We start from the raw sequence: 22,110 nt of genomic DNA, 5'->3' as shown, positions 1-22,110 counted from the left end.
ACTGTCTGTTTATTTAAATGTGAAAGTGCAATAAAAATATGTTGTCCCTAAAATCAATGAATAATGGTGATAAATAATCGAGATCTCAATATTGATCAAAATAATCGGGATTATCATTTTGGCCATAATCAAGCAGCCCTACTAGCAGCCATCACTAATAATAAGGTACATCTAAAAGGGAAAAGCTTTTGAGTAATTTTTCCACACAGTCTCCTGTACTAGTTTGAAAAAAGCTCAAGATGTTATATTTGCTTGTTTTTCACTGTGCAAAACAAGAATAAACGCAAACTAAAGTACTGAAAGCCTCCTAAAATTCTAAATCCCCAAACTGCATTTCAGCACTTAAGAATGATGTTCAAATCTTTTACATACTAAAGTAAAAGGAAAAAAAAAAAATAAATTAGTACAGCTTTCAGAACTGTAATTCACAAGCATTTATCACAGGCATTAAGTCTTGGACAGACTCCACTCATCTCTACTAAATCATCTCCTCCGGCTGCTCAGCTTAATCATTAAAGTTTGGTACTTCCCTTTAGAGAACTTCTGAGAAAGTAATTGCTGAAACTGCAACACAAGGCACACTGTTCTAAAAAAAAAAAAAAAATCCTCGACGAACCACTGCATCCTATCTATAACTGAAAACCAGACAAGCGAACTGCTGAATCAGTGTTAGCAAAGATCACAGACCTGGTTGCACTTAAGCCTTTTTACATGCATGAATCCTGTGAACCTATTGGACGCTCAGGACAACATCAATCACTAAATCAGAATCAAAATACTGAGTAAATTCTATTTATTTGACATCTAGATCTTTATCCTAAAGTCAAGAATTTTGTAATGATTTAAATGACTTCTTGATTGAATTTGATCTTGATGAAAAAAAAATACATAAATGAATCAAAATGAAATAATATAATTACATCGTGCAACGTAATAATAAGCTCAGAGCAGGTAGACTACATAAATCACATGCAGTGTGGAAAAAATTAAATAAAAACAAATTCCTAAATTTCCTGAAAGACATTTGTTTTGGACCCCTGAATAACATTTTTTTTGTTCATTTTCTCAATTCAATAGATACCAAACCTACATTCTTTCAGAATCAAGATACTTTGCATTGCACTTAAATTGCAAATAGTTATGAGAAGAAATGCAACATACAATGTGGATGAGGAAGATTAGATTTCTACTACTTGTAAAAATAAATAAAATTCTTCATTTTTGACATCTTTATGGTACAATACCATTGTTTCTCATTAGCTCTCATATATGAATCTCATCAAACAGTGGACAATCATCTAGACATCTTCACTTCATCTGCTTCTGCATATTTCTTTTCTGTACATTTATTCATCCAGAGCTGTAAGTTTGGAATATCCCATCATGTCCAACGGAGCATCAGTCATGTGATTAGTTTTTTTTTTTTTTTTTTTTTTTTTTTTTAATGTTCCAGATATTTTTTTTGTTGATAAAATCTAGCTACTAAATTTTAAATTAGCCCTCTTTTTTTAAAGTTAAGAATAATTAAGTCCTGACACAGAAACTTACATACACATTGACGAAAATCTAATACTGAGGGTCACACCTAGAAAATAATCATCATTATTCTTCGAATTTACTAAGGGAAGCTAACTAAAAGTTTGATCATTGCTACCTTGTTTGTGAATGATATCAAATCAAGGCATCTTACATCAAAAGTCCTACATTAGAAGAGACATCGCGAGGCTTCTTTCCTGAAATGTCACCTTTTGCATGTAGACAGAAGATCGCTGCAGGTCAAATTTCATAGGAAACAAAAACAGCCATGAAAATGACTCTTTCATATCCAAATTTCATTTACCTACAGATTCTTACACACGTTCGGTATATTAGCTGGAACTTTTCTCCATATTTTTAATTAATGCTCAACTAAATGGCCAGCTCTTTTTGGTTCTCTGTAGATTAAAATTTTTCTTCTGGTCCTCGTCTACGTCCTGTCCTTCTGTTCACGTGAGCTTGACCTGTCTGTCAGGGCTACACAAAACATGGACGTGTCACGAATGAAAGACTAAGAGAAGTCCCACTCTCAAAAAGAGGCAACTGAGAAGAGAAAAAACACGATTAACATGTTTCATCTGTTCTTCCGAGAGCTGGTGTCCATTGTTTCACTGGAGCTTTTGACCCCCAAACCTGCAATCCCTTTCTCCCCATCCCCTCCGTCTCTCTCTTCTGTCCACGGGTTGGAAAGATACTGAGGTTGGTCCGTACTATGAAGCTGCCGTCCATTTTTATTTCGAGCCAACACATTCCCTTGTTCTAAGCTCCCAGTGCTGTTGCACTTTTTGGCCAATGGTGGCACCAGTGAGCCAGGTGTTAGCAACGAGCTTAGGGAAAGGCTGCTGATAGTCTCTGATAAATGTTCACTGTTAAATGCTTGACTTGATCCTCCCCCGATCCCTGTGTCCTCATCCGAAGGTTCTATGGAGTTCAGCCTGTTGCAGCTGGGGCTGGGGCTGCCATCACAGCTGCTCTGACTCCTCTGGTGCCCCCTGGTGGCCTGGATGGTGAAGCTGGTTTGGTCAGGGTGCAATCTCTGGCTGAGATCCGAAGAAGGGAGGGTTTCATCTGGTACAGGGCAAAGCAGAGGCTGAGGTAAAGATAGGTCTCTATGAGGAGGTACGCTGAAATTGAGGCTTTCCTCCAGCATGGTCTGCAGGCTGACTTCGGAGCTTCCCATGGCTAATGATGACTCACTGTGGCATGGTGGCTGAAATAAAGAAAAAATACAATAAAATAATTTATTTTGATTGATTCATTGTATTTTCTTCTGTAGTTACAGACTATATGGCCAAAACTTTGTGGACACCTGACCATCACACCACCCATACAGTATGTGGATCTTCCCCAAAGTGATACCATAAAGTTGGAAGCACACAAATGTATAGGATGTTTTCGTATGCTGTAGCATTAAGATTTTCCTTCACTGGAACCAAGGATCTCAAACCTGTTCCAGCATGACAATGTCCCTGTGCACAAAGCAAGCTCCATGACATGGTTTGCCAAGGTTGGAGTGGAAGAACATGAATGAACACAGAGCCATGACCTTGACTCCACTGATTATCTTTGGGATAAATTGGAATGCAGACTGCCAGGCCTTCTAGCCAAACATCACTGCCTGACCTCACTAATGCCCTTCTGGCTGAATGAACACAAATCTCATTCACAATACAAAGTTTTCTAGTAGAAAACCTTGCAAGAAGCGTGGGGGTTATTATAACAGCAAAGGGGAAACTAAATCTGGAATGGGATGTTCAAAAAGCACATATGGGTATTCACAAACTTTTGGCCATATAGTGTAAGAGAGTAAAATTTAGACATCTTAATCTGAAAGAGCTTGTACCTGTGAGCCCATGACCCTGCTGTTGGCTCCAGGTGACCGAAGCGATGCCCATGAGGCTGGTGAAATGAGCCTGGAGCTGGGTCGCCCTGTCCGCACCATACCCGAGACTAGGCTTCCTTGGGGCACGGCTGTGGCTGGGTGGAAGAACTCTGCAGGGAGATGAAAGAGAGGAGAGGGCGTCCTCCTGTCCCTTCTGCTGTTACTGCCGCCTCGCTCACCATCTGCTGCAGGGGCGTTCAACAAGGCAGCACATGGAAGAGCATGAAAAGGGCATGAAAAATTTCCAGCTTGATCAGTGTATAGCCCAGTATCATCCTTTTCAATGCATCACAATAACTGCATCACATTACTCTTACTATATACAATTTTGATTTTTTTTTTTTTTTTCTGCAGAGAAATAGATCGGGGTTCATAACAAAATAGACAGCTCTTTTGGTTCTGGTTGGTAACTTTTCTTTTGGTCTTCATCCACTTTCTGTCCTCCCGTTCTCATGAACTTGACCTGTCTGTCAGGGCTACACAAAACACGGATGTGTCAAAACACAGAGAACTAGAGTTGTATTCATAAAAACAAAACAAAACAATTAATTAATAAATTAAGCACAAAAGTCGCTCCCTAACTGGAAGATTTAGCTGAAACTAAAAAAAAAGGGGCATGTTTGTAGTAACAGACAAACTATCTGTCTATGAGTATTTCACAAAGCAGTACCTTGAAATCTGAAAATTTAAGGAGTAGTAAAGAGGACAGGGACAATGTGTCACTAAGACACTAATCACAAATCATGTAAATGACTGCTGCTGTGCAGTTAATGGCTAAGGTTGACAAATTATTATTATTTTTTTTTTTTGGTCAAGTAGCCTTACCTAGCTGTATATAGAATAGAAAATACTTTCTGTTTGTACTTTACAGAGGTATTACTGAAATTTAATATTTATATTTGTACTATATGAATATATTTATAAAGTATGAATATAAAGTACATTTCCAAGAGAAGAAAACATACTTTCTATACTATTTTGACCTTCAAAGTACTCATTACAAATCTCAAATGGCATATTTAATTTAATTTAATGCAGATTAAATTTTTTTTTTGTGGAGTTAACAATACATGTAGGATGAAATGTCACATTTGCCTCCTATGTAAAATGAAAAAGCAGCCTTTAAAATTCACCATCAAATCTAAGGAAGTGAGCCATGTTAACTTTGGCAAATTAGCATAAGTTTAGTCATTTAGCTAGTTAAATTAGTTAGCTAGATCAGTTTTGTGAAATAGCTTGTTGAATTTGCCAACTAGTTAAGTTTTGTAAAATAGCTTGTTAAATGATCTAGTTAGTTAAGTTTTGTGGCCTCAGCATGCATTCCAAAAGTTAGCAAAAGTTATTAAACATTAGCTGACCAGCAAGCCAAATTCTGGATTTGTATAAATGAACAGAATATTTTCCTTATGATTTATTGCTTGTCAAACTAGCTAGTCATGCAGGGTCAGGTGTGATGAACGTGTGGTCAACTCTGTGAAAAATATTAACGGGTAACACATGGAATGCCACAGACAGATGGTAAACACAGTCACAAAGGTATGCGAGACACCACACACAGACATACTGTACACATAGACACTCGGAGACAGTGTGTTCTCACACAAAATATGTGACACAACCCACTTGATCACAACATACGTCATTTGCAGTCAGTGACACAAAACACGGACAATGACACATCATACAGAGTGACACACTCCATACAGTCAGGGTAACATCAAGCACAGTCAGTGAGTCACCACACACACACAAACATGCACACATACAGTGAGTAGAGCTAAAGGCTAATGGCTCCCCAGCTGAGGAACACTAACGGACAGCCAACGGTGAGTCTGAGTTCTGAGCTACAAGTGGAAATCCTCCTGAATCATGGATGACCTTATTAGCACATAATGACTTTCTCTTTAATTACCAATGTATACAGCTTCGCTACAGAAATGGCCATCCTGATAAATGAGGATTCGAGGATTATCACACTCACTGACTATAAATTCGCTCTAATTTAACCTGCTATTATGTCAACTATGCCTCTATTTAGCTCGTTATGTGAGTGTAAGAATATTTAATGCTATGGCTTTTGGCATAAATAATCACCTCTTGCAAAATAAGCATCAGTCTTAAGCTAAGTATTTTTACTTTCAATTTTATTACTTTCAGGTGAATGGGATGGAATGCTGTATTGTATGTGATAACAGGGACTAACTTAAATGTAACTAGAAATGTATAAACATTATGATATGTCATTCTTTAATGAATGCAAACTGCTAGTGTTACTATTATAGTAACACTATTATAGGAAAATACAATAAACAATGGAATGGTATAATTTGTTACTACCTGGATGTTGATTTTTTTCCAATAACAACACCCTAACTTTCTTGTCACTAGCACAGATGCTTAACCACTCAGCCTCTGCAGCCCTGAATGGCAAGATTCTATGAATAGTTCGATTAATACCCACATGCACTATATGGCCTAAAGTCTTTGAACACCTTACAAGCAAACTCATTTGTGGTTCTTTCCCAAACTGTTGCCACAAAATGTGTCATAGTATGTTGTAGCATTACAATTTCAGTTCCCTGGAACTAAAAGGCCCAAACCTGTTCCAGCATGACGATGCATCTGTGTACAAAGCAAGCTCCATGAAGACATGGTTTGCCAAGATTGGAGTGGAAGAACTCGAGTGACCTGCACAAAGCCCTGACCTCAACCTCACTAAACACTGCAATGAATTGGAACTCTGACTGTACCACAGGCCGTCTTGGCTGACATCAATTATTTTAAATTCATTGTATTTACATTGCAAGTATTGTCTAAATGGAAGGAAATGATCCTTCCCAGGGAGTACAAAGATGTTTAAAAGCGAAAAAAGGACATCATTGTTGATGTCAACTTCAGAAAGACAGAGACAACTACTGCATTAGTATTCAAGATGTCAGACATAATATGGGTCAAAAGAAGACATGCTGTATATTTAAGAGACAAACCAAGGTTCACCAGGTTCATCCAAAATAGACCAATAACATATTTTAATGACCCAATTTAAGTCAGACCAGACTGGCACAGTAATGGACATCATAGATGTCTCTGATTAGCCAGCACTTAGTGGGTTGTGTGGATCAATGAAACCCAAATTTGCTCCTGGAAGCCTAAGTTAGTCCACAGCAGATTCAGCTAATCATGGTGTGTTTTAAAGGGCTATGGTTAGAGGTATTATAAAATTTGATTCCAGCCGGTATTGCCATCTTAGTGATTTTGTGGCTTTTAAGACCTCTTGAATGAGTTTACTTTAAATAGTGCAAATCAACACATCTAGTGATTTCTTGAGCAGATGTTACTAACTACCATACACTTGCTATGGCTCCCCAGCTCACATTACAGCTGCCGGTTATATGAGTTATATGAGTATATGAACAGGTTTGGTCAACACATCACCAATGTGTAAAGGCTGACTGATTTGCACTTGTGCAAGCAACGAATCGCTGATCACTATTGTTCCCAATGACTAATCACTGATTACTGTAGCTCCCAACAAGCAATCACTGGTCATCATTGTTCCCAGTGACCCGTCACTGATTACAATTGTTCCCAAAGTCCAATCACAGATCACAATTATTCCCATCAGCCAATCACTGATCACCATTGTTCCACTGAGCAATAACTGCTCATGATCATTCTCAACATACAATCACTGATCACCATTTATCCAATGAGCAATCACTGATCTTCATTGTTCCCACTGACCAATCACTGATCACCATTGTTACCACTAACCAAACACTGTCACTACTGTCTTATTCCATCTGTAACCATTTCCTGTGTCCTACACTATTCCCTGACTGTACCTGACTACATTTGTCTGCATTTTTAAAAGAAATTATAGTGTTTTATGAGTACGTTCATTTGTGGAGCCATGACCAAAGACTTATTTCTGTTAGAGGTTGCTACTAACCTGAACTATGATATGGCACATGTTGATGAGATGCTGATTCATTCTCCTTCTGAAGGCTTGAATTAGGAAGTCTTTCCCCATTCTCACTCCCCATGCTGAAAGCTCGACTCTTGGGATGAGACCTCCTGCATTCCGCCGGTGTGGCCTGAAGCTCTTCTAAGCTCTGAGAGGTACTGCTCCCTCTCTCCTCCTGAAAATAGAGCAGAACTGTGTTACCATGTACTGTATGTTACCAGGAGAGAAAATTAGCATTCAGAACTGCTAGACTGAAAGGTTAGGCATATCACTTTTGATGAATAGTTATTACCATTACAATTTTAAACTCTGTACTTCATGCTTATTTAGCCATGGGTCATGACATAGATATATCATAACCTCATTAGCATTTTTTAAAGATTGAGCCATATGCTAATCTGCATATCAACTAAGAGCCTTTGGGGTCGCCTGAAGGCAGCTTGTGGCAAATTAAACACTGTCTTACAAAAGACTATATCATTAATCTGTGCCTGTTTGCATGACATTAATACATCAGCATTTGAGCACTATCTTTCTTGTATCGCAGTGGAAATTGACCTATAATACATTTTTAAAGATCTTCCTGTTGTAAATGACACTTTAGGTCGAAATTCTACACCGAGTTTTTCAACTCAGCAATTCAACATTTTGACAAATCAATAATGATTTAAGGAAACAAAACAGTTTTGCATGCTACTGGGCCCATCTGATTCTCCTTGTTATGCAACGGATATTAAATTAGCAGTGATTCAGTAAAAGGAAAATCAGCAGAGCGAGCCTGAAGAAATGTGACAATCAGCATCACCACCTGGCTGGTGTGCCCAAAAGCTCAAATAATAGGCCAATACAAAAACACTGATTAGATAATTAGGTAATTAAACATGCATAGATGAGGTCATCAGCTACTAAGGCATGTAAATTAAGATTACTTAGGCAATTAAGAAATAGGATAATTAGAGTACAAAGTGGTATCCCTTGAGCCCTTGAATGGATGCAGCTGGACAGCTGTAAGGGGGGACCAATTCAACAAACATAAAAGTAAAATAATAATAATAATAATAATAATAATAATACTGATAATAATAAAAACAACAACAACAAAAAAAACCATTGTGTTTCGAATGACAGCTTCCTTGGACAAGGAAGTACAGAAAAATACATAGTGAAATTAAAAATATTATATATATATATATATATACACACACACACACACACACACACTTAAATATATATACAAATTACTAATCAAGGAAAATATATATATATATAAACATAGAAAAAAATCAATGATTAAGGAAAGAGTCAGAAACATGGGGTCATATAAATACCGTTTATTTATGTGATATTTATTACATGTAGATTTATGGTTGTATATGTTTATTTATTAAATTTATTTACATATTTTACTACATGCATTCATATATTTTTACTGATTGATTAATCAGTTTGGTTAATGGTTTATTGATTAATTTATTTGTAAATAATAACATTTATTTATTTGTTTGTTTGTTTCCTTGCTTGCTTGCTTGATAGATCTAGGTCTTCATACACTTGAGAGTGTCTGTGTCTATATACCTTCATGTCTCTGACTACTAGCTGGTACACACTGTGGTCATCAAGACTGAGGTCATCGGGAAGTGCTGGAGATGACGACTTGTCCGAGAGCTGCTCTGACATCAGAGAGGCCTGCTCCACCTCAGCTAATCGGATCTTTGGAAATAAGAACATGCACAAGGCACAGAAAGGGAAGTCATATACTGGAGAATAACACAAGCCATGTGGAAAGCATATAAATCTGACCGCTCTCATACACATGCACACCTTTCTATACTAACAATAGGTTTTATTGAATCATATACCAAAGTACATCAGTACATAGTCAAGTATGGTTGCATTTAAAGAGGAAAAAGTAAACAGGATCCGAAAATTTCCATATCAGAAGAATTACATTCTGTTTTATGTGTCTTACACTGGGGTTTTGAGATCTGCCAAAATTGGAACTTTATTTCACTTCCCTGTGATATTATTTTATTTTTACAACATACAAATGATACCATTTATTTATTGAAAAAAATATGATTATAATGTTTAAAAGTGTTTCTACACCAAGCATAACAATATGGTTTCAAAGATACAGTGCATACGGAAAGTATTCACAGTGCTTCACTTTTTCCACATTTTGTTATGTTATAGCCTTATTCCAAAATGTATTCAATTAATTATTTTCCTCAAAATTCTACAAACAATACCCCGTAATGACAACGTGAAAGAAATCTATTTGAAATCTTTGCAAATTTATTAAAAATAAAAAACAAAAAAGCACATGTACATAAGTATTCACAGCCTTTGCTCAATACTTTGTCGAAGCACCTTTGGCACCAATTACAGCCTCAAGTCTTTTTGAGTATGATGCTACAAGCTTGGCACACCTATTTTTGGCATTTTCTCCCATTCTTCTTTGCAGGACCTCTCAAGCTCCATCAGGTTGGATGGGGAGTGTCGGTGCACAGCCATTTTCAGATCTCTTCAGAGATGTTCAATCGGGTTCAAGTCTGGGCTCTGGCTGGGCCACTCAAAGACATTCACAGAGTTGTCCTGTAGCCACTCCTTTGTTATCTTGGCTGTGTGCTTAGGGTCGTTGTCCTGTTGGAAGATGAACCTTCGCCCCAGTCTGAGGTCCAGAGCGTTGTGGAGCAGGTTTTCATCAAAGATGTCTCTGTACATTGCTGCATTCATCTTTCCCTCGATCCTGACTAGTCTCCCAGTTCCTGCCGCTGAAAAAAATCCCCACAGCATGATGCTTCCACCACCATTCTTCACTGTAGGGATGTTATTGGCCAGGTGTTGAGTGGTGCCTGATTTCCTCCAGACATGACGTTTGCCATTCAGGCCAAAGAGTTCAATCTTTGTTTCATCAGACCAGAGAATTTTGTTTCTCATGGTCTGAGAGTCCTCCAGGCAGGCTGTCATGTGCCCTTTAATGAAGAGTGGCTTCCGTCTGGCCACTCTACCATACAGGCCTGATTGGTGGCGTGCTGCAGAGATGGTTGTTCTTCTGGAAGGTTCTCCTCTCTCCACAGAGACACGCTGGAGCTCTGTCAGAGTGACCATCGGGTTTTTGGTGACCTCCCTGACTAAGGCCCTTCTCCCCCGATCGCTCAGTTTGGCCGGGAGGCCAGCTCTAGGAAAAGTCCTGGTGGTTCCAAACTTCTTCCATTTAAGGATGATGGAGGCCACTGTGCTCATTGGGACCTTCAATGCTCCAGAAATGTTTCTGTACCCTTCCCCAGATGTGTGCCTCGATACAATCCTGTCTCAGAGGTCTACAGACAATTCCTTGGACTTCATGGCTTGGTTTGTGCTCTAACATGCATTGTTAACTGTGGGACCTTATATAGACAGGTGTGTGCCTTTCCAAATCATGTCCAATCAACTGAATTTACCACAGGTGGACTCCAATCAAGTTGTAGAAACATCTCAAGGATGATCAGTGGAAACAGGATGCACCTGAGCTCAATTTTGAGTGTCATGGCAAAGGCTGTGAATATTTATGTACATGTGCTGTTTTTGTTTTTTATTTTTAATAAATTTGCAAAAATTTCAAACAAACTTCTCTCACGTTGTCATTACGGGGTGTTGCTTGTAGAATTTTGAGGAAAATAATGAATTTAATCCATTTTGGAATAAGGCTGTAACATAACAAAATGTGGAAAAAGTGAAGCGCTGTGAATACTTTCCAGATGCACTGTACTTAAAAAAACGTAAAACAAAATAATACCAACAGGCAATCTAGCTAGATTCTTTGTTTTAAGCTTCTTCTTTAAAAAAATAAATAAATAATTTTTCTGGCCATGAAATTAACACTGCACTCTGGGGGAAGCAGAGCTTGTCCATGTTTTAACTGCCTTCTGAACTTACCAGTTTTTCTCAGTTATAATATTAGCTCTGTGGGGATGGAAAAATCAACAGCCTGGACCCCCTGGACAAGCAGATTTCATGTCCAGGCTATTATTTTTTTATTTGTAGTTGAATGGCAGACACGTAGGTTCATATACCTACATGTGTAGATCCCTGCCATTGTTTTATCTCACCTGTGATATACTTACATATATTGTAGCTTGTATATAATTTCAAATACTTAAGGATAGTAGTGAAGATGTATGGAGGCTACACCCTTTCTGTTGTAATATAGCATTATACAAATGTGTGCACAGATTCAGAGGAGTAGGTACTCTGGGTAAATCACGCCACTTTATTCAATATATGGATCTACCGGAAGTCAGAACTTATGCTAATTACCCATATGGTGCACATATTTACAACATATTTGCATGCTTCACACATTTGTGTGATCTAGCCTGATAAAAAAAAATGTATATGTTTTAAAATGGATATCCGCAGGTCCTTTAGCAGGAAGCTCTGAGTAGATGACTAAAGTGGAGGGGGAATTGAAGTGCAGCAAAGTTACGGCTCATGGCATTTCAATTTCCAAGAACCTGTACTCCCACTAACGTAATATCAGCCTGCCCCCTTTGGGGGACATGGGGAAATCTTCCGAATATAAGGCTCTCTGGTCACTCTGCTGAATCCAATAAGTACAGAAAATTGATCCAAAATGGACTGAAGCACACAAGAATATAGGCTTGAGCAGAGATGAACTGACTGACACAGGTAATGCTGTCACTTAAGCTTTTGTCCTGCAGCTTAGCAAAATAAGCAGAATCTAGTACATCCTGCTAAAAGGGATTTTTTTTTTTTTTTTTTTTTTTTTTTACACACAGGAAACAGCACTAACAGCACTGAATCTGGAGTCCTAGAGTTCTTATTACTGGACTGTATCAAAATGCACATAGTAATATAATAATAATAATAATAATAATAATAATAATAATAATAATGTGTAGTTTATAATTTGCTTTTAGTTTTATACTTTTTCATGTGTCATGCTTGTTGATAATTAATAACATAAAAGAATTACAGTCTTTGGGCCAGTCTAGCATATTAATTGTAATTATCACATGAATCACAGTAAATTTTGTTTAAGTTAACTAAATGGCCTCTTTTTTTGCACTAACAGTTACTCTGTGTGCACAACAATGAATAAGATACTAAATTGAGGTATTCTTTAAAGAAAGTGTGCCCCATGGTTTAAAGGATAAGCTGACCAAGCACTCAACTACAAAGGTTTTAGCTCACTTTAAGCTAAGTTATAACTTTATCCATAAATAATTCAGTCTTTGAGATGTCTCTGATTGCTCCAATCTCCTCCGTAAATTTTAAAGGGAAAATATTAATTAATTAATTAATTAACGGTGTCATATTTATTTATTTAATATCGGCCTTAAATGTCATACCATAATTTTTAAGTGTGTAGTGTAAAACGTGCATTTCAGCATGACACATTGTGTTTACAGCAAACTGTCAGACAATGGCACTGGACCTAGGACTTGACCTCCTTGCTTGAGCTGATATCACGAAAGGTTAAGCGAAAGGTTAGAGTCACGGGTAAATCCTGTGTAGCTTGTCTAAATAGCAAGTAACCTGCAGCTAATTAAATCCTCACTATGCTCTCCTACCTCAACTCTAAATGGAGCCGTTGGACAGTGGCGATTCACACACACTTGCGTTAATATGTAAATAAGATGAAAGTTTCTTCTATTATGTGCAGTATGTTGAGTGTGTGTATGTGTGTTACCTCTGTAGGCTGGCACCTGCAGCCTCTGCACACCGCAGGGGACGAGTAGTGGTGAAACACAGATCCTGACAGGTTATCAATCATCTGCATCTCACCCTCCAGAGAGTCCTTAATCAGCAGAGAAACACTGTCCAGCCACAGGTTCTCCTGCATACAAACACACATAACCATCATCTGTTTTGTGTGTCATTATAGGGTTTGTTCGTTTGTTTGTTTGCAGGTAACAGAAGGCACATGTTTGAGACCATACATGAAAATTAGAGCATAGATGTGATTGTGGGAATGTGTTTGGGTCCATGCAGTATATAGGTCTGATGCTTTACATAGAAAGCAGGAAGCTATAGGCATTTACTAGTGACCTAGTAAATTATCAATATGAATACGAATAAGAAAATCAACATTCCCAAAACATTTTATGAAAACATTTACGTACAACTTCATAAAAAAATTCATAAAGGAGAGCTATTAATAGTTATTCAACATAAGTTATTCTTGATTATGAACATTTATGAATATGACATCAACCTCAGGTGACTGCCCATGTATTGCACTTTATATACAAAGTGCTTCTTGATTGCGATTACTGCACAAATTGGAACTCACTACCTCTACAGCCTTCCCTCATACATGCATGCTATTTCCTCTATTTCTCTCATGGCCTGTAGTAGAAGCGATTAATCAGAACTGCAGTCCTTTAGTAGCATTTCTGGCTGGCACAGTGAAGTACTAGAAAACCCTGCATGTGTCCTATTAATTATGTGTCACCATTAAAATGTAGGTTGTTGATTAAATGGTGAGTGTAGCAAGCCATCTGGGCCCTCCCATGCGTCTTAATAAGACCAATACCAGTTAAGGTATTCGAAGCAATCTAGTTAATTGGACTGCTGGTCTTTGATTATTTTCCCCAGGAGTCAATGAGGTATGGCATATAAAGTAGCCATGCCTGCATGAAACAGGATTGTTGTTGTTTTTTTGCAATGTGTTTTTGTGAAAATATCTTTGTGCGAGAGATGTGATTATGACTGACTGAATAGCTCATTTCTGATGCATGGTTGGGGAAAAGAGAGACAAAAGCGCAAAGACTAAACCCAAATGATCTCTGTTTCCATCTTTTCCACACAGGCTGACAGGCTCTTTGTTCCTTGTGAGGTGATGGATGCAGAGACGCTATTTTTGCTGGTGTTCAGTGAGCCGTATTCCCATCTAGTCATGCATGATCATGCATGTCCAACAATCCAGGAACCCGTCAGGTGAAAAGCAGCAGAGAGGTCATTGATCTGCCACATCAGACACACCATCACTGGCTCTGTTTATCAGCCAACACTTGGCTCTCTGGCCTTACATTCTCACTTATCCCCTTATATACCCTTTATAGCTCCATACATACTCATTCTTGACAGAACTCACCTATCACCCAATCCATCCCATGCTGATTAGACATTAAGACACCATTCCTGAAGTCTGTCACCTCATAGCATATCCTTCAAGTTCTGAACTCTGCCTTCTCAATATTTGGTTGGGTACCACCTAGTACGTATTATTCTTAGGGTTCTGAACTGTGCCTGGACAATACTTATACAATGTGTGCAATGTACTCAGGTATCTAATATCTGTACTTTTTCTAAGAACACCTCAAAAAGGAACACAAATGTATGCGCATGCCTTGTTCCTGCTCTCTCTTTTGATAATTTTCTGATTATTCCATCCAAAATTGCATAAAGCATTTACATAATGTCAGATGATCAGCTATACTTAACATTCCATTTACATTTACAGTATTTGTTAGATTCCCTTCTGCAGAGAAGTGCTTTGTAGTCTCAAAAACACATACTCCTGCTAGTAAAGATAAGTCAGGGTCTAGAAAGGCTCTTGATGCATCCTAGACCTATTTGATGCATGACCCAAAGTGTCTTGATGCATTATTTCCATCTTGGATGCATCTTGAGCAATGGGAGAGGGGCAAGACAAGCTTTGTCAAGTGCAGATTTCTTTTGTACAACATTAACATCAAGAGGATTTGAGCATTTCACCCCAGTGAGGCCATTCTTTATTGTCTCAAGACTTGACTACAACTTGACTAGTGCTTCAACTCCTGATTAATTCTCCCACACACACACACCAGTAAGTTCTTGCAACTGATTCAGAATGTGGCCGCCCAATTTCTCTTAGGCCTTCCTAAATTCCATCACATCACTCTACTACTGTGCTGTTTCATATATATTCCTATAGCTGCCCACATTAGATTTTATGGATCAGGTCTGTCCTACCTGGTGGCAGGGGTAAATCCCGCACTGTACCTAGAGCCCGTCAAGCCACAAGTACTGTACAACTCGGCCAGACCTGCTACCTTTTAAGACGCACAGAAGACAATCCGATCTTTGCCGTCCATGTGTTCTGAAAGGTCACGCCGAGTCGTACTGGTGGCACGAAGGGCTCAAGGTACAGTGTGGGATTTAAATTTGCCATCAGATAACACTGACTTGGTCCATTTTTCAATTTCTCACTAGGTGAGTCGGTGCATTGGCCATTTGGACAATGTGAAACTGTGCCATGCTTCTGTCCCTTCTGCTACATAGTGCAACCTGTGAGTGTGCAAAGTATCCAGCATTCTTTGCATCATTTATGTGGTTCCAGCACATCATCCATATATTAACAGTAGACTACATTTCAATGTGTTTTCCAGAATGAACACAGTAACTGCACTGACATGGTGCATATAAATGAAAAAAATCCCCAAATCACTGTCCAACCAACATCATTCTTTCTTTGTCTTGACATTTTAATGGGGCACAATCACCCTACAAGATTTTGTGATAATAATTGCAATCCTGCTTGGAAATGTTGGGGTGTTTATGACAACCATACACTGGGTCGGAGCATATCTCTAAGCACTGTTTAGACCTATGAAATCTGCCCTAACTGTAACAATAATCTTGCATTTTCCTTTCAGATATCAAAACTATGTCTGAGGCAGCAAAATACGAGTCACTTAGGAACACTCATGATTGAAAAATAGCTCCTTTGTCAAAACATTTCAAATGTGTTCTGAAAGTTCTCTCTCATATGCATTGTCATGCCCATATCTGCAACTCCCAAAGCAGATGGAGTTGAACTCCCATGATCTTCATCACATGATCTCCAGTCAAGCACCTATACCTACGATACTTTGTAACCTTATTAGTAATGATTGCAATCAGATGACTCCTATTAATAACCCAAACTGCCAAAGGCATTTTGTAATGTCTTGCTCCAGATGATTCCTTGATGATTCCAAACCTTTATCTGCTGGTCTTGATTAGTCTTTTGACTAATATCCTGCTTCCTGTTTACTGATTTTAGGCTTGTTTAATGTATTTCTAGTGTAATGTTTACTAATCACCTGACCATTCTGCTTCCTCATGTTTATGAGTTGGTATGCCATATTGATTTTATATAATAGAACCAGAAAACCTGCAATCTGTCTGTCCACTCCATGATACATCTGGTGTGAAAACCCTCCATCAGACAAGCTCTGCACTAGTAATATAAACAGCAGTGATTAAGCAAACCTTATATAGCTGAAAACTGCATAATGTCTTTACTTTCAATGCTGGCAGGTTGTTTCTGTTCCCAGTTTTATGATAAAAAAAAAATAAAAATAAAAAATCATAAAGCAAGTATTAAACTTTAATGGCCCTAAAACAAACACCCACAATTCACTCAGGAACAGCTGGTTATGATGCTGGAGACAACCCCCCCCCCCCCCCTCTCTCTCTGAATCTCTGGGCTTCTCATGCCCAGTCCAACCCACTAATTATGCTGCTCTGGCAATGACAGACTAAGTCATCAATTTGGAGCCATGCCATGGCTGGTAAAGCTACTTAAAAAAAAAAAAAAAAAAAAAAAAAAAAAAGATAGAATAGTGCTTTATTAGATAGCATTGATTAACACTGTAATTAGGTGCACAATTTAAAGAATGACAATGCAATAATGGCTTTATTGGTTTTTTTAATTACACTCTATATATGGAGTATTCTGACCACTTTATTAGGGCCCCTGCTCATTCATGCAATTATCCAATCAGCCAGTCATGTGGCAGCAGCACAATCATACTGTAAACCATACAGTTACTGGTCAAGAACTAATGTTAACTTCAAATACCAAAATGGGGAAGAACTGTAATTTCAGTAACTTTGAGCATGAAAAAATATCACTTGGTCTGTTTTCTAATCTTCATCTGTTCGGTTTTGATAAGCCTAGGCCTCTTCTGCTGTTGTAGCCAATATCAATTAAGTTTTGAAGGTGTTGTGTGGTCTGACACGCTCACCGTGGATGTAAAGATTGGTTATTTGAGTTATAATAGCCTTACTGTCAGCTCAAGCCAGTTAGGCCATTCTACACTGAGATCTCTCATCAACAAGGCATCCCTACCTGCAGAGATACCACTCGCTGCGTGTTTTTTTTTTTGTTTGTTTGTTTTGTTGCACCATTTTATGTAATTCTAGAAGTTGGTTCTATATACAGAAACCAGCCTATCTGTCATCAACAACCATGCCACGGTAGATTAAATCACATTTTTTTCCCTGAACACTGTGAGTCACAGTACCGGGCTGAGCATAAGGCAGTCTTTATGATTATAGCAGTGGTTCTTAGAACAAGTCTACAATAACCAGATTAGATTATACATTGATGCAAGGGTGAGACTTGAGCATAAACTGTGTTTGGGATGTGCAAATCTTTAGGCTATCCATGCATCACAGGTGTAGAAGCTCCAAGGAGAAGTAGAGTTTCAGGATAAATCGGACACATCCTTAGTGTTTGAGGAGTGAGAAGTGATTTTTCCTCTTGCTCTTCTGCTCCCTGTTCCTCTTATAGAAAATGTCCATGAACAGAGTGCTAGGTGAAACTAGCTGCCACTTGTTTGTCATTCTTGTTCTCTTCTTCTTGGGTTTGTTACTCCCTGCATCTCTGTTCATTCTTTCAATCAATCTCTTTTATATATTTTAAGAGATCCCTCCTTACACAACATATTATCAGTCTTGATCTCAGCATATGCCCAAATCTCAGACTCTTTTTCACGATTAACTCACATTAACTCAATGCTTATTTTGCACCCTACCTTTGCAACATGAATTATTTAAAGTATGCTTTTTCACTTGCTTCATCTTCCTCACCTTTCATCGGCTTTTACCAGATTGCCTTTATAAATAGACACTGACCGCAATCATGGCCCTGTGTTGATCGAGTGGGGAGATTGGTCTTGTTGGTGCTGCATTTTAAATTTTGTGATCATTGCAGTCCACAGGTGCTGTTGCAAGAGTCCGGTCTGTGCTATTCTTAGCACAACGCTATTAATAGAGCAAGTAGTGAGTCGAGACAACTACATAGCTATAGTCCAACACAAACACACACCTGCACACACAAACACCAGTGACTCATATTTGAGGAAAAAGAGGTATATTCTGATTGGGTGGGGTGGTAGTGATCGGATAGAGTTGTTCCAGAGAACAGAAACACCATTACTTCATGTTCATGCTGTCAGTATCTGGTACAGAGTGTTCCTGCCACTCTCTTTCAACATCAGATGATTACTCAGATGATTATTTTCTGCTGTTCTAATCTGTGCTTGATGAATCCACATATTAGTCAGTTCCAGAATTGCTTTGCTTTAGAGTCCATTAGGCCTTTCCCTTCCTATTAGCACAATTTTATAACTAAGTTGCAGGGTGTCAATCAGATGCCAACGGTACATTTTTAATCAAAAGAAAAAAATTCAAATAAATAAATTATATATATATATATATATATATATATATATATATATATATATATATATATATATATATATACAGTGAGGGAAAAAAGTATTTGATCCCCTGCTGATTTTGTATGTTTACCCACTGACAAAGAAATGATCAGTCTATAACTTTAATGGTAGATTTATTTGAACAGTGAGAGACAGAATAACAACAAAAAAATCCAGAAAAACGCACATCAAAAATGTTATAAATTGATTTGCATTTTAATGAGGGAAATAAGTATTTGACCCCTCTGCAAAACATGACTTAGTACTTGGTTTAAAAACCCTTGTTGGCAATCACAGAGGTCAGACGTTTCTTGTAGTTGGCCACCAGGTTTGCACACATCTCAGGAGGGATTTTGTCCCACTCCTCTTTGCAGATCTTCTCCAAATCATTAAGGTTTCGAGGCTGACGTTTGGCAACTCGAACCTTCAGCTCTCTCCACAGATTTTCTATGGGATTAAGGTCTGGAGACTGCCTAGGTCACTCCAGGACCTTAATGTGCTTCTTCTTGAGCCACTCCTTTGTTGCCTTGGCCATGTGTTTTGGGTCATTGTCATGCTGGAATATCCATCCACGACCCATTTTCAATGCCCTGTCTGAGGGAAGGAGGTTTTCACCCAAGATTTGACGGTACATGGCCCCGTCCATCGTCCCTTTGATGCGGTGAAGTTGTCCTGTCCCCTTAGCAGAAAAAAAACCCCAAAGCATAATGTTTCCACCTCCATGTTTGACGGTGGGGATGGTGTTCCAGGGGTCATAGGCAGCATTCCTCCTCCTCCAAACACGGCGAGTTGAGTTGATGCCAAAGAGCTCCATTTTGGTCTCATCTGACCTCAACGCTTTCACCCAGTTGTCCTCAGAATCATTCAGATGTTCATTGGCAAACTTCAGACGGGCATGTATATGTGTTTTCTTGAGCAGCGGACCTTGCGCGCGCTGCAGGATTTCAGTCCTTCACGGCGTAGTGTGTTACCAATTGTTTTCTTGGTGACTATGGTCCCAGCTGCCTTGAGATCATTGACAAGATCCTCCCGTGTAGTTCTGGGCTGATTCCTCACTGTTCTCATGATCAATGCAACTCCACGAGGTGAGATCTTGCATGGAGCCCCAGGCCGAGGGAGATTGACAGTTCTTTTGTGCTTCTTCCATTTGCGAATAATCGCACCAACTGTTGTCCCCTTCTCACCAAGCTGCTTGGCAATGGTCTTGTAGCCCATTCCAGACTTGTGTAGGTCTACAGTCTTGTCCCTGACATCCTTGGAGAGCTCTTTGGTCTTGGCCATGGTGGAGAGTTTGGAATATGACTGATTGATTGCTTCTGTGGACAGGTGTCTTTTATACAGGTAACAAACTGATATTAGGAGCACTCCCTTTAAGAGTGTGCTCCTAATCTCAGCTCGTTACCTGTATAAAAGACACCTGGGAGCCAGAAATCTTTCTGATTGAGAGGGGGTCAAATACTTTTTTCCCTCATTAAAATGCAAATTAATTTATAAAATTTTTGACATGCGTTTTTCTGGATTTTTTTGTTGTTATTCTGTCTCTCACTGTTCAAATACAACTACCATTAAAATTATAGACTGATCATTTCTTTGTCAGTGGGCAAACGTACAAAATCAGCAGGGGATCAAATACTTTTTTCCCTCACTGTATATAAACAGATAACAGTTTGGCTTGAGGTTAATTTTGGACAAAAAAAAAGTAGTATGTCATAAGTCATCAAGGTTCTAAAATAAAAACAACTACTTCCACAGGAGGCGTTTGCAACCAGTCAGACATCTTTACCCACCATTAACTGTTTCAAACAAAATTCTTGGATAACCTGTGATCTTTCATTCATAATCATTATTTGTGTGTGGGGTAGCAGGGATGCATGAGCAGCAGGGATGCATGCAGCAGTAATGACTGGCCTACCTGTGCAGGTGAGTAGAGCTTCCTGTGGTTGTGTGATTCATGTCCTCCACTTGGAGGTGTGTACCCACATTGGCTGGCATGCACGTGAGCCCCCACCATGGCTGCCTGTCTGCTTCCACACTCAATGCTTGGCCTCTCTCCTCCACCTCCACCACCTCCTCCACTTCCAGTTCCCACCCCGATGCCAGGCCCAGCAGCAGCTGCCAGTCCACCCAGGCAACAGAGCCCTCCCTGTGCTAGCTCTAGCTCGATTTCAGCATCCATCTCGGCCTCCTCCTGTGCTTCTTTGTTTGAGTCATCCAAGTGCTTCATTAGTACGGCAACTACCACGTTGATGAGCACAAACTGGGCTGTCAGCACAAAACTCACAAAGTACATGGGGGAGATGAACTGTAGACTGCCATTGCAAGAGTAGGTGTCGCCTGGTGGGCACTCACGTAAAGTGTCCTGAGAGAAAGAAATAGGATTGGAAACAATTTAGTCATGAAGGCCTATTCTGAAGAATGATATTATAAACTTTGGATCACATATCACATATGTTCCGAACATACAAAAGTGACACATACAGGATGAAATGCCATTATGAAAACAAACAAACAAACAAACAAACAAACACTACTACCGCTAATACTACTACTACTTCTACTACTACTACTACTACTACTAATAATAATAATAATACTTTTTTTAATTCACCTTCATGATCCCATTCCAGTTGTCACCAGTTGAGACCTGGAAGAGTGTCAGGAAGGCCATGCCGAAGTTCTCAAAGGTGGCGTGCCGACTCATCCCCTCACATGGGTAATCTGCATTGCACACTAAGATCAGAGAACAAATAGATGGATTAAGGAAGACAGAGGGTTTTAATGCATGCAATTTAATTCCATCCATCCATCAATTTTCTGTACCGGCTATCCTACACAGGGGTCATGGGGAGCCTGGAGCCTGTTCAAGAGGACTTGGGGCACAAGGTGGGGGACACCCTGGATGGGGTGTCAACCCATTGCAGGACACAATCGCACAGATACTTACACACCCATTCTCACATTATGGACAATTTAGAGATGCCAATCAGCCTACAACGCATGTCTTTGGACATATCATACTGATAACTTAAATTCAGTTAGTCTAATTTAACCTATGATTAGCTGTAGGGACAACTGGCTTGACATCTGTCATTTATATTAAGAGTAACATTTACCCAGTTCCCCAAATAGCTCTACACCCAGAGCAGCATAGATGAAGAACAGCAACATAAACAGCAGACCCAGATTTCCCACCTGCAAAACACACAGTCATTCAGCATGCCATTAGCTAATTACAGTAAAAACAA

The 22,110-nt window shown here is 39.0% G+C and overlaps 1 protein-coding gene across 1 annotated transcript in view; it reads right to left on the bottom strand.

Annotated features, from left to right (window-relative positions):
- Positions 1 to 1,414: 1,414 nt before the first annotated feature.
- The window catches only part of LOC128615915 (voltage-dependent T-type calcium channel subunit alpha-1I-like), a 144,173-nt gene continuing 123,477 nt past the window's right edge, over positions 1,415 to 22,110 (bottom strand). Inside the window, exons 28-35 of the mRNA XM_053638313.1 lie at positions 21,979 to 22,057; positions 21,474 to 21,595; positions 20,778 to 21,224; positions 13,081 to 13,227; positions 8,961 to 9,095; positions 7,371 to 7,560; positions 3,380 to 3,603; positions 1,415 to 2,746 (exon numbers count right to left, since the gene is read on the bottom strand). Of these exons, the coding sequence (XP_053494288.1) occupies positions 2,111 to 2,746; positions 3,380 to 3,603; positions 7,371 to 7,560; positions 8,961 to 9,095; positions 13,081 to 13,227; positions 20,778 to 21,224; positions 21,474 to 21,595; positions 21,979 to 22,057 (1,980 nt within the window). The 3' untranslated portion in view covers positions 1,415 to 2,110. The remainder of the gene's footprint in view (positions 2,747 to 3,379; positions 3,604 to 7,370; positions 7,561 to 8,960; positions 9,096 to 13,080; positions 13,228 to 20,777; positions 21,225 to 21,473; positions 21,596 to 21,978; positions 22,058 to 22,110) is intronic.

The sequence above is a fragment of the Ictalurus furcatus genome, chromosome 12 (assembly GCF_023375685.1).
Source record: "Ictalurus furcatus strain D&B chromosome 12, Billie_1.0, whole genome shotgun sequence".
NCBI classification, from domain to species: Eukaryota; Metazoa; Chordata; class Actinopteri; order Siluriformes; family Ictaluridae; genus Ictalurus; species Ictalurus furcatus.
The sequence above is the reverse complement of the archived record's forward strand: the minus strand, read 5'-3'. Positions and strand labels throughout refer to the sequence as shown.